Genomic DNA, 12447 nt, shown 5'->3' on the forward strand with positions numbered 1-12447 from the left:
GCGGCGGTGGCGAAGAGGGTGATCAGAATGCTAGGAATGATTAAGAAGGGGATCACAAACAGATCGGAGAAGGTTATCATGCCTCTGTACCGGTCCATGGCACGCCCTCACCTGGAATACTGTGTCCAGCACTGGCCACTGTACATAAAGAAGAACACACTACTAATCGAAAGGATCTAGAGAAGAGCGACTAAAATGGTTAAGGGGCTGGAGGAGTTGCTGTACAGCGAGAGATTAGAGAAACTGGGCCTCTTCTCCCTCGAAAAGAGGAGTCTGAGAGGGGACATGATTGAAACATTCAAGATACTGAAGAGAATAATCTTAGTAGATAAAGAAAGGTTATTCACCCTCTCCAAGGTAGAAAGAATGAGAGGCCACTCTCTAAAGTTAAAAGGGAATAGATTCCATACAAATGTAAGGAAGTTCTTCTTCACACAGAGAGTGGTGGAAAACTGGAACGCTCTTCTGGAGGTTGTTATAGGGAAAAACCAGGGTTTCAAGACAAAGTTGAACGCAGGAAAGGTTAATCTTAGTTAGGGCTTTGGTCTTTGACCTGGGAGCTGCCACGGAAGCGGACTGCTGGGCGCGATGGACCACTGGTCTGACCCAGCAGCGGCAATTCTTATGTTCTTATGAAAACATGGGAGCATATTCAAAGGAGCAAGGTAAGCACTTCCACTCAGATATACTGAACTTCGAATGCCGCTACTAAGGACAATATAATTAGAACATGATGGGAGACTATATCTGGGGGCTGATTCATGAAAGTGACTTACAATATTATTGCAACTTAAAAACTACTTGCTTCTAAATCTTCTTTGGTCATCTTTGTATAACTTCAATATAAATACATGTTAATTGTGATTCATATGTTACTTTTTATGACTTTGTAAAAATGGAAAGATGAAAATTTAGTGTTTTCATTTTTTTAAATAGGTAAATTGCAAAATTTGACTATCCTGGTCATAAAAGCAAAGTTTTATGGAATAACCAACATTTTCTATACTTTTTTAGGCATGAGCATTTATTTATTTACAGTACTTATATGCCGCTTAAAGCCAAAACAGCTTACAATGAAACATTCACAATAAAAATCAACAAATTCCCCATATCCCTACCAACCCTTACGACTACATTAAGAGGAGACTGTCATAATCCCAGCAAATAAATGACAATAACAATTCTCACATACATGAAAATGTAACTTCAAATAATAAGTTTAATTTTTTTTTTAATTGTTGTAGCGAGGTGCAAAAGCGAACATACCCTTGCAGACCTGCATGGGTCTGCTATGGAAAAGGCACAGGAGATAGTATTAGCATAGTGAACCTTACAAAGATCTGGTACTACTGCTTGCTGAGTTACTGCAGATCTTAGTTCTCGGACTGGCTCATACAGCTGAATTGTGGACTGAAGACAGGTAGGCGCCAACATAAAATAGGCATTGGAAAAGCAATACAAGAATTTTGAATCGTACCCGAAAAGCCACTAGCAACCAATGAAATTGGTACAATTTGGTAAAATGTGATCAAACTGTCTACCTTCCAAAATAATTTGTGTTGCCGAATTATGAAGCACTTTCAGTTTCATTTTTTCCGATTCCTAAATATAGCATATTACAAAGGTCTAATCTATGACCACATATCCATTCTACCAAAAACTACATTGGCTTCCTGTCGAGGGAACATTTCTCTTCAAATATGGATGACTTGTCTACAAAGCCCTACACGGCATATTGACTAACTACCTAACTGCTCAATTCTTGTTCTCGTCGCCAAGCCACTCCACAAGTTCCCGATCATTTTTTACCTACCCTTCAGTCAAAGGCTGTACTCAGAAAATATTCATTAACCGACTCTTATTATACCAAGCCGCTTCCAGGGATCCTGAACTGGGCCAAATGGTTAGAATATCAACATCATATATGCATTTTAGAAAGCTATTAAAAACCCATCTGTTCTCAAAATTCTTGTAATCCCTTCAAAGCAGCATACTGATGTGAAATTATTGTTAACTTGTTGACGCCAATATTCTATCTATTGTAGCTCACTCACAATGGTCAGCCCATCTCTTTTGTAAACCACATAGAACCGAAAGGCTTTTGTGGTATATTTATGTTATGTTAAGTATTAGTGCTTGAACCACAGCCTAGATTCACTAACCTCCTTTTTTGGGGCGATCAGTGGCCAAGTCTTCCCGGGCAACTGATTCACAATGTGTCCTCATGCAAATTATGCCGATTGGAGGCACGCCCCCAAACCGACCACATGGATTGCTGCAGAGCAATCCTGACGCATGCGCAGACCATCTTCTTTGCCTGTAGATGGTCTGCACTTGCGCTTGCTCTCCGTGCTTTTTTGTCTTTTTTTTTTTTTTTTACTTTTGGAAGCTGGGACCTGTGGTGCCTGGACCATACATTAACGCATGGCTCTTGCCTACACTTGCGAGTCCGCGATTTTAACCCGCGGGTTTAAAGCGGGGCTGCACTGCCGTGGTTTTAACCCGTGTTTAAAGTGGGGCTGCACTGCGGCGTGTTCTGGAACAGAACAGAACACGCCATAGTGCAGCCCCGTTTTAAACCCATGGGTTAAAACCACGGGCTCGCACTGCAGGAAACGGCGGCAGAGAGCAGGAGAGTCGGGGCGGCAGACAGCAGTAGAGTTGGGGCAGCAAAGAGCAGGAGAGTCGGGGTGGCAGAGAGCAGGTGATGTGCCTCAGCTGATTCGATTCAGATATAGATATAGGAGTTGCTTTCCTTCCCATTTTTTCTCTTTTTGCTCCACTATTTTCAGGGGACCATGTAGGAGAGGGGGGCAGGAGAGTCGGCAGGGACGTGAGTGCCTGGTCCTCAGAAGTCGCTTCTTTTTTGATCGGCCAGCCCAGTCGGTGTTCCTGAAATTGTTTAGTGAATCGTTGCCTTCCTACAGTTGCATGCCATTTCCCCTCATTTATATGCACAGATTGGATTGGGAGGAAGGTTAGTGAATCGGGTCGGGGGTCGCAAAGTGGTCGGGACACGATCGGTGGGCTTAGTGAATCTAGCCCCACTAATCTAAAATCAAAAGCTGAAAGGGCTTTTTTTAATCTCATCAGCATTCTAAGATGGTAGAATGAGGAATGCACAATTAGGAAAATACACTTACTGCCCAGGAATAAAAATTGTGTTACATAGTGCTATTATAGGTAGAAGTATGCAGATGCATAGAAAGGCATTTTCTTTTGCGAGGGCCAAATAATGCTGCAAGAACAGTTAACAGCATCTTCTAAATTCATCCTAGCAATCCGAAACTAAGTAATTATCTGAAAAGCCGAGCAAAGGAGTAATCCTGTTCCAGAGAAACAGCATTTTCCACATTTAAAGGCTCCTTTTACAAAGCCGCGCTAGAGCCTTAACGCATGCAAAATTGCCGCGCGCTCTAGCCGCTACCACCTCCTTTTGAGCAGGCGGTAGATTTTCGGCTAGCGCGCACTATAGCATGTGCTAATCCGGTGCGTGCGTAAAAAAACACTAGCGCACCTTTGTAAAAAGAGCCCTAAATCGTTAACTATAGACATAGCTGAAATAATACAATCTATGGAATTACTTTTGACAACAACAAAAAAAAAATCTACCATTGGAAAGCTGTGGCTTTCCTATTTGGTTTAGTAATTGTTCCAGAGAGACAGCCATTATAAAGTAATTTTAAAATTTGTGCCAGAACCCAAGCACTTGAAAAGTTAAACTCTCTCTATTACATTATCTTCAGTTACCAAGCTCACAGAAACTGAACAGTAAATAAGGATTGATGCATGCTGTATATGGTAGGAAATGGTAAATGAATTTAGAGTAGATGTTTTAGTTTTACCTTTCTGATTTTTGAGGTTAGTAAAGCCCTGCAGTGTAAAGCGTTTTTTTGATAGTGCAGAGCATTCTGAGGTAGGAGTAGTTACTGAATCATCTAAAATTGAAAGAGAAAGACAGTAAAAAAGGGGAAATGCAGGTGAAAATTAAGTTGTAAAGAACCCTAATTAGCACCAAAGGAAAAGCTCCTGAAGGAATTAAAAAAAAAGAAAAAGAAAGAAGCACAATAGAAGGCACAGATGCATCAATGGAACATTTTACTGAATGTGTCAGAACTGTTCCTGTAGCTGAATGTATGTAAGGCCAAAGTAATTAGTGTGAGGTACACGACATCTTCCGAGTGCTCTCTGAGTCTTCATTTCTAGATATGAAAATCAAGTAACATGCAAAATAAACTGCTCTATATTATAAAGATCATAAGAAGCAACAGTCCAACAACATCTACCATCACAGATCATGTGAAAAGATAAAGAATACATTACAATGTGTATCTTTACCATTTTTTTCAGTTATTCATGTGCCTTGTGATCAGTAAGAAGATCCTACCTTTGCCTTTCTCTGTATACTTTGGTAACACTAAAGAGTTATAACCATCTGTGCTTATGCTAGGATCAGTTTTTCTCTCTTCCAGTTTCCTGGTGTTCCTTGAATGGCTTCTTGAGGGACTGCTGGAATAAAGTAGACCAATAAGTGAAGCAAAATTTTTCCTAATGTTCTTCTACTACATGTCTTTAATGATGGCACTCATAGGCTAAGCAACATTTGACACTGTTCTATTTTGCTTAATATGTAAAGCATTTGCATAAGCTTTAATTTAAAAAAAAAAAAACCACTGACAGTCTAATTATTGTAGAACTCATAATTAAATTGGAAGCTGAGAAATGATCAAACTCATAATACAACAGCTGTTAAAAAAACCCACAAATTAAAATGCCAGGAAGAAAAGCAGTATTTTATTTTCAGATCGCAATTTCTGAGAATAATACAGGCAACAGATGTACCAACACACGCTAGCCATAGTCTGTTATTGAGAAAGACAAGGGGCAAGCCACTGCTTGCCCTGGATCGATAGCATGGAATGTTGCTGCTCTTTGTGTTTTGGCCAGGTACTAGTGACCTCAATTGGCCACGGTGAGAACAACCTTTGGTCTGACCCAGTAAGGCTATTCTTATGTTCTTAAATGCTTGAGTACCTGATTGTAGAACCGCTTAGATAACCTTGATAGGCGGTATATAAAATCCTAATAAAACTAAACTAATAAAACTAAACTAAATGCAAAGTTCTAATATATCTTATGAAACTGGAACCTAGCGACACACTGTCATTTGAAAATGACAAAAAAAATACCTTTTTAAAAATTCAGCTGCACTAAAACAAGTATTTTAAATGTGCAGTGAAACTAAAAAGAAAAGAAAAATAACGTGAAATAAACCTGAAATTCAAATCAAAATCAAAATCGTATGGTTCAATGTGCAGTGAAACTAAGAGCTCCTTTTACAAAGGTGCGCTAAACCGCCGGCCGCGCTAGCCGCTACCGCCTCCTCTTGAGCAGTTGGTAGTTTTTAGGCCAGCGCAGGGGTTAGCGCGTGATGAAAAGTCACGTGTGGCTTAATAAAAGGAGCCCTAAGGGCTCCTTTTACAAAGGCACGCTAGCGGTTTAATGTGCGCAATACTGCGCGCTAAACCGCCGGCCACGCTAGCCGCTACCGCCTCCTTTTGAGCAGGCGGTAGTTTTTAGGCCAGCGCGGGGGTTAGCGCGTGATGAAAAGTCATGCGCGTTAACCCCGCTAGCGCGGCTTAATAAAAGAAGCCCGAAAAATAACGTAAAATAAACCTGAAATTCAAATCAAAATGAAAATTATTTTAATAGATAGCCCTACTGGGATTTGTAACTGGCACATCTACCAGCTCCCCTCTGTACATATCTGTCCTATTGTGCCATGTTAATCTGCACACCCTAGTCTCTAGTTGATCTACCTGGGTACCCACCTTGTATTAGACAATGTTGGTAATGGTAAACTTTGTGTCTGTTCTAATGATCTATGTTGACTTGCTTCTGCAAAAAAGGAAAGGAAAGAAAAGATTATTAAAAAAGTTAAAGTCCGTAAATTCTATTTTTAAACTTTATGTTTATTGAAAAAGTATTGAAAAATTATTGGAATCCGCGCATGAATTTCACCAGTTAACTTGCATGTGCATTGATCAAGAGCCCAAAAATGAGCGGGGAGGAGATCGACACACGAGATTATTACAAAGAGAAGCCAGATGGACTTTCCAGCTCAGTGCTTTAAAACCCACTGGTCTGAATGGGAACATTGGTTGGCACTCTTTTTTCTAATTTTTTCGACTTTGTTTTGTGTTACGTCATGATTGAATGTTCTTAAATACGCATGCGTGGCGTTAGTTCGCCTCCGGCGCCATTTTTTGAAGTGTTTTCAAGACTGAATGCAGTGAGTACGATTTCGTAGAAAACTGTAGAGACAATTGGATGTATGTTTTCCTGCCTTATTGATGGCTTAGCACTTGTCTTGTTTCTGTTGTTTTGCAGTTGTCAAAAAAGTTCCCCGACGAAGCCATTAGCCTGGCGAAACGGGTCCCGTCGGGCCTTATTCTTTAATCAGATAAGTGCATTACATTTTTACACACCGAGTGCTGTATAAAGAAAAATTGATTAATATACCAGAAAGTAAATTTGGTAATCGGTGTGCAGAGGGTTTTGTGACCGATGATAGAGAACCTGTCCTGCGGAGTTAAACCACCACAAGAATTGAATATTCTGTGTTTGGTGCAGGCTTCTGAGGTCTTTCCCTCACGATACATTCAAAACCAATTGCATAAGGAACCTAGTACTGTGTGTTGTGTGTTACATGTAAGAGGTCCTTTACCATTTTTTGCTTCAAGTATTGAAAAAGTTATACATTTAAATTCACAACTCAGCAAATTTGTTACATATACGATCTAATATTCAGTAACAATTATCAAAGGTACAGTGTCAATAAACAGAACCATAGGGCTCCTTTTACTAAGGTGCGCTAGCGTTTTTAGCGCATGCAGGAAATTACCGCGCGTTACGCTTCTAGAACTAACGCCAGCTCAATGCTGGCGTTAAGGTCTAGCGCGCATTATTCCGCATGTTAAAGTCTTAGTAAAAGGAGCCCATAGTTAAAGTATGGAAATTAGAGACTCGGGAAATTCAGAAGATCCAACACCACATTGGTCACCTTAACCAAGCCAAATGGTAAAAAAATAAAGATGTAGATTAAGTTTCAATAAAAAAAAAAGATTTAGATTAAAAGACTTATTTTTAATTACATACATATATACATACACACACTTTATGAAGAGAGAATAAGGTGAATTTACATGATTTGTAAAGTACATGATCACGGATCTATGTACTTATTACATGATTTAAAACAATTACAGTATTTGGATTTAGTTTGTGCTCTCTCAGTGATAGATCAAGGCGAGTTACATTCAGCCTCAGTAGGTATTTCAGGTCTAATTTTAAAAATGGTACCCTACTGCCACCTAACTTAATTGGTTAATTGGTACATTAATTGGCTGCACCAATTAAATGCCATTAAAAAAAAGGAGGGTGTCTTAAAAAAAAACACACCATTATCATGCTGACAGAAGTGTCTTACACAGTAAACGACAGTAGATAAAGATCTGAATGGTCCCATCCAGTCTGCCCTGGACAGAGCACAAACACATTCATAAGAACATAAGAATAGCCTTACTGGGTCAGCCCAATGGTCCATCAAGCCCAGTAGCCCATTCTCACGGTGGCCAATCCAGGTCACTAGTACCTGGTCAAAACCCAAGGAGTAGCAATATTCCATGCTACCGATCCAGGACAAGTAGTGGCTTCCTTGACAAATCCAGAACTACACCTCACTCTGTAAGAAGAGGAAATCAAAAATATAGCTAAATCTCCAAAATGAGATAAGCTATCACATCCACCTCTAATATGTTGTAAGTCTTTAATATTTACTGTACTCCATCATCTTCTAATATTTTCAGAAGTAAGACAAGCCAGTGGCATCTGATAATCCATTCATTTCTTTTTCTTTTTCTTTGATAGTGCAGAGTTACTAGCATGCCCCGACGGGACCCGTTTCGCCCACACAGGGCTTTCTAGCAGATCTAGCTCCTAGAATGTGAGGACGCCAAAAATAAGAGCACCTATTGTGAACCCTTGAGAAAGCCCTGTGTGGGCGAAACGGGTCCCGTCGGGGCATGCTAGTAACTCTGCACTATCAAAGAAAAAGAAATGAATGGATTATCAGATGCCACTGGTTTGTCTTACTTCTGAAAATATTAGAAGATGACGGAGTACAGTAAATGTTAAAGACTTACAACATATTAGAGGTGGATGTGATAGCTTATCTCATTTTGGAGATTTAGCTATATTTTTGATTTCCTCTTCTTACAGAGTGAGGTGTAGTTCTGGATTTGTCAAGGTTTGAAGAACCTCACTTTCATCTTCATACAGTACCAAGCAGTCTTCCCCCATGTCTTTCTCAATAACAAACTATGGACTTTTCCTCCAGGAACTTGTCCAAACTTTTCACGTAGAACCCAGCTGTTCGCCTTCCCACCCCTAAAATTATGCCACTTCAATAGATTTCTCAACAAAACCTTTGCTTACCAGGCGGCTAAGCTGAACCCTTGGCTTGCCCAAATAATACTCGAGGCCCCCTCTTACCTTAGTTTTAGAAAACTCCTCAAAACGCACCTCTTCCGTGAACAGGGATCTCAATCCCATTTGCCACCGGCTTCTCCCCCTTCCCACTCTCCCCCCCTCCACACTTGATCTCACACTCGCTAGCGCGTACCAACCCTTCCTTCTGTCTTACCACTACCCCTGCTAAATCTCAGTTATAGTTTTTTCCTCGCTATCCGCTCTTACGCTATCCGTTCTACGCTATCCGCTCTTACCACAACCTCTGGCAATGCGTTCCAGAGCTTAATTATTCTCCAAGTGAAAAAAATTTCCTCCTATTGGTTTTAAAAGTATTTCCCTGTAACTTCATCGAGTGTCCCTTAGTCTTTGTAATTTTTTGACGGAGTGAAAAATTGATCCACTTGTACCCATTATACTCTGCTCAGGATTTTGTAGACTTCAATCTTATCTCCCCTCAGCCATCTCTTTTCCAAGCTGAAGAGCCCTATCCATTTTAGTCTTTCCTCATATGAGAGGCGTTCCATCCCCTTTATCGTCTCTTTTCGCACTTCTTTGAACCTTTTCTAGTTTTACAATTTTGAAAATGGGCATGTTTGGTATTGGATTTTTGTGTGTCTAAAACTTGGATTTAAACATATCAAAAATGGCCCTCTATAGGTCCTATATGAAAGATAAGAATTTGAACCATTGCCATGCCATTGCAGTTATTCCAATTTATTGTAACTTTTTTGAGTAGTATATCATGGTTCACCAAACTAACACAGCAGACAAGTCCAAGGAGAGTAAAATCACAATCTGATCTTGATCCAATGCTGCTTGAATTGTTGTAACCATCCCCATGAGAGCGACTGCAGTGTTATGATAGTAACATAGGGCTAGATTCACTAAGCAAACCGATCATGTACTGCGGGCCCTTTACGACTAGATTCCCCTCTTGCACTATTCACTAACGCCTGTAGCGATCTGATCCCAATCGTCCCATGCAAATTAGTAAAACCCCATGCAAAATAGCCAAGCGATTGATTCACTAACAATTGCTTGGCTATTTTGAGTCGTGTTTTACTATTGGCAAACCCGACTGCTGCAGATCTGTCGGTAACTGAGTTAATAAATCCGACACAAGCCCTTCGGACACCCAAATAATACAAAACTACACTTCCGATCTGTTTTTCAGCACAGTGCAATACCTTATGGAGAACCAATGGATTCCTTTCTTGAGAGAATGATATATGTTAATACAGTTACAGGGGTTCAAATACAAAGCTGGATGGCCCACAATTAGCACTTCAGCACTGCTTTTTCCTTGAAAATTATCCAGAGGAGGAAAAAGCCTCAGATCCCCTCCTCCACCAAACCAATAGTTCAGGTTGAAAAAAACAGATGGAGATTTACTGGGGTACAGTTAAATCACTGGCATAAAAAACCTCCTCAATAATATTTCAAAACTGGAAAAAGCCTCGTGCAATGCAAATGGACTCAAATCTATGCTTGATTGGAACCACTGTGTCTGTAAATCTTTAAAGAACACAACCCCACTAGGGAACAGAGAAGTGCACCGCACATCGACGATGGCCAGCGTTTCGCTATGTATAGCTGTCTCAGGATGTAAAGCGGCGATTAGTTCTACAAAACAAAACAAAAAAAATGTTTTTTTAAAAAATACATAACATTTGTAGAATACATGCTCATTCCCCTCTCCTCCCGATGGTCACAGCGTTCAAACATACTCTCAGATCGATTCTATGATTCAACATGGCGGCTCCTCCAACACAGAGAGTGGAAACTGCCCCGCCTCATAAATCTGTCGCTTATAGTCACGTGAATCGAAAAACTCAAAAGGATTGGATAGAATCATGTGTACAATAATTTCAAAAAAATAAACAAAAAATATATAGGAATAGCAGAGACAAAGGGAAAAAAATAATGCTAGTTCATCAAAGCATTTAATATCCAAAAAAAGTTCAATCTTCAATCATAATATATGTTGCCATTCAGTTCTAGAATTCAACCCAGTCGGTTCCTCAGTTTCCAAGGTGTGTATCCAGAATAGTTCTCTTTGTAAAAGCAAATGTTGACGGTTGTGATAACTAATGGGGATATGGTCTATAACACAGCACCGTAAATCTTCAAACTTATTAATTCATGATCAACAATGATCTTGACTTTTCTTTGTCATTTTTGGGATATAGAATGTAGAAATCCACCTGGTATTTATATCTCTACTACTAGAGTTGCCATCAAAGTCCATGCCAGCCTATCCAAATCCACTTTACCATACACAGGACACAGTCTGTAGATGTCTGCCCAGCTTTATCCTTAATACTATAGCACTGCCAGATGTACGTGTACTGTACATTAAAGTTAAACCATAGAAGTTTGCCTGGCATTGGCCTTTGTTCCTCACAATTAGAGTTGCCTTCTAAACTAGGGTTACCAGATTTCATCAGAAAAAAAAAAAAAAAGAGGACACATGACTCCACCTCATTCCACCCCAGCCCCATCCACTCCACCCCATTCTGCCCTCTGGCCCCGCCTTCACATAAACTTTGTTTTTTCTTCCCTGAGCTCAGGGCCGCATCTAGAGGACTTCCGGACATGGCCCCGAGCTCGGGGCCTTCCAAAACCCAGACAAAATGCTGGGTTTTGGAAATCCCCCCCGGGTACCAGGACAGTCATCTAAAAAGACATGTCCAGGTTTTCTTGAGCATTTGGTAACTCTATTCTTAACATATCAACAACACAGTCATTTAAATTTTTGTTATTATACATGCTGAACATAGAAAACTCAAAAGTAGAGAAGTGGTATTTTACCTCTGCAAGCTTCCAGCTGACTAGTTAAGACCTTTCTAATTTCATTTACCCATTGGGCTTTGATTTCAGCAGTTGGTGCCTAATGAAAGAGAAGGCAGTTAGCATTTCAACAGAAAGAGCAAACCTTTAAGAAAAACCAACTGTCAGTTAATACAATGGGAAGGACACTTTGAAACTCCTTCCTGATAGGACTGCAAGGTAGAGGGGTAATATTCAGCCAGTGGTGGTCAGCAGTTTTGTAATTAGATTCCGATATTCATTGCTGGCATCTATATGGATTCCAGCAAAGAATATCTTGGCTATGTGAGGGTCCTGGCTAAGCCTGGAACACAGGTGTACAGGTACACTGTTCCATCTGCAGCTGGGTTAGATAACTGGGTAGCAAGCTGAATATCGTTAGCTCCTTCTGACCCCCCTCCCCCCCAAAAAGGAACTGTCTCCTTCCCAAACCCCTTCTCCACAAGATCTTACTCTCTTTCTGAACAGCCCTCCAACGAGCATCCCCTATACCTTAAACTCCTCTTCCATCACCTTAGGGCCCCTTGTCACCTAATGGGTAATTGAAGCAGGAGAAATCTCTACTGCTGAGCTCCATGCTGAGTTCAAAATGGCTGCTGTGAACTCTCACGGGTATTACTGTGAGAGTTCACAGCAGCCATTTTGATCTCTAAGTCACCATAGGCAGGAGCGAGTGGGGATTGCTCCATTTTCAACTAACCACTAGGCCATGATGGGCCCTAAGGTAGGCCTGAGGAGAGGGTAAGATTTTGTACAGGATGTGGTAGTAGGTGGTGGTGGTGGGGAGTCTTTTAGGGGGTGTGGTTACCAGGCACTGGTCAATATTCAGACTGGAACTCAGCTCAGTATATAATGTTAGGACAACCTTTTGGCTGTCCTCACTTTATCCGCTTAATTAACCAGATAGTGGACTGGATATTACTACTAACCAAGTGCCAACTCTGCCCCTGGAGTACTGTCCCAGTGGACAGAAGCTCACTGCTCACTTGTGCTGCTAATTATTGGCAGATGGCTAGCTCAGCAGGGTTGAAATCCTGCTTGGTTAACCCTTTAAAAAATCAGGTCATATATGTATATATTATGCAT

The 12447-nt window shown here is 40.6% G+C and overlaps 1 protein-coding gene across 12 annotated transcripts in view; it reads right to left on the minus strand.

The window, feature by feature from the left end:
* MCF2L (MCF.2 cell line derived transforming sequence like) overlaps positions 1–12447 on the minus strand; it is a 419732-nt gene that overhangs the window by 31751 nt on the left and 375534 nt on the right. For 9 of the 12 annotated variants that reach the window (XM_033948040.1, XM_033948048.1, XM_033948047.1 and 6 more), the window contains 4 exons: positions 11344–11422; positions 5832–5898; positions 4388–4509; positions 3846–3938 (listed from right to left, as the gene is read on the minus strand). In XM_033948040.1, coding sequence (XP_033803931.1) covers positions 3846–3938; positions 4388–4509; positions 5832–5898; positions 11344–11422 — 361 coding nt within the window. The remainder of the gene's footprint in view (positions 1–3845; positions 3939–4387; positions 4510–5831; positions 5899–11343; positions 11423–12447) is intronic. The other 3 variants (XM_033948041.1, XM_033948050.1, XM_033948049.1) reach the window with 3 other exon arrangements.

This window comes from Geotrypetes seraphini, chromosome 6, assembly GCF_902459505.1.
Source record: "Geotrypetes seraphini chromosome 6, aGeoSer1.1, whole genome shotgun sequence".
In the NCBI taxonomy this organism is placed as follows: domain Eukaryota; kingdom Metazoa; phylum Chordata; class Amphibia; order Gymnophiona; family Dermophiidae; genus Geotrypetes; species Geotrypetes seraphini.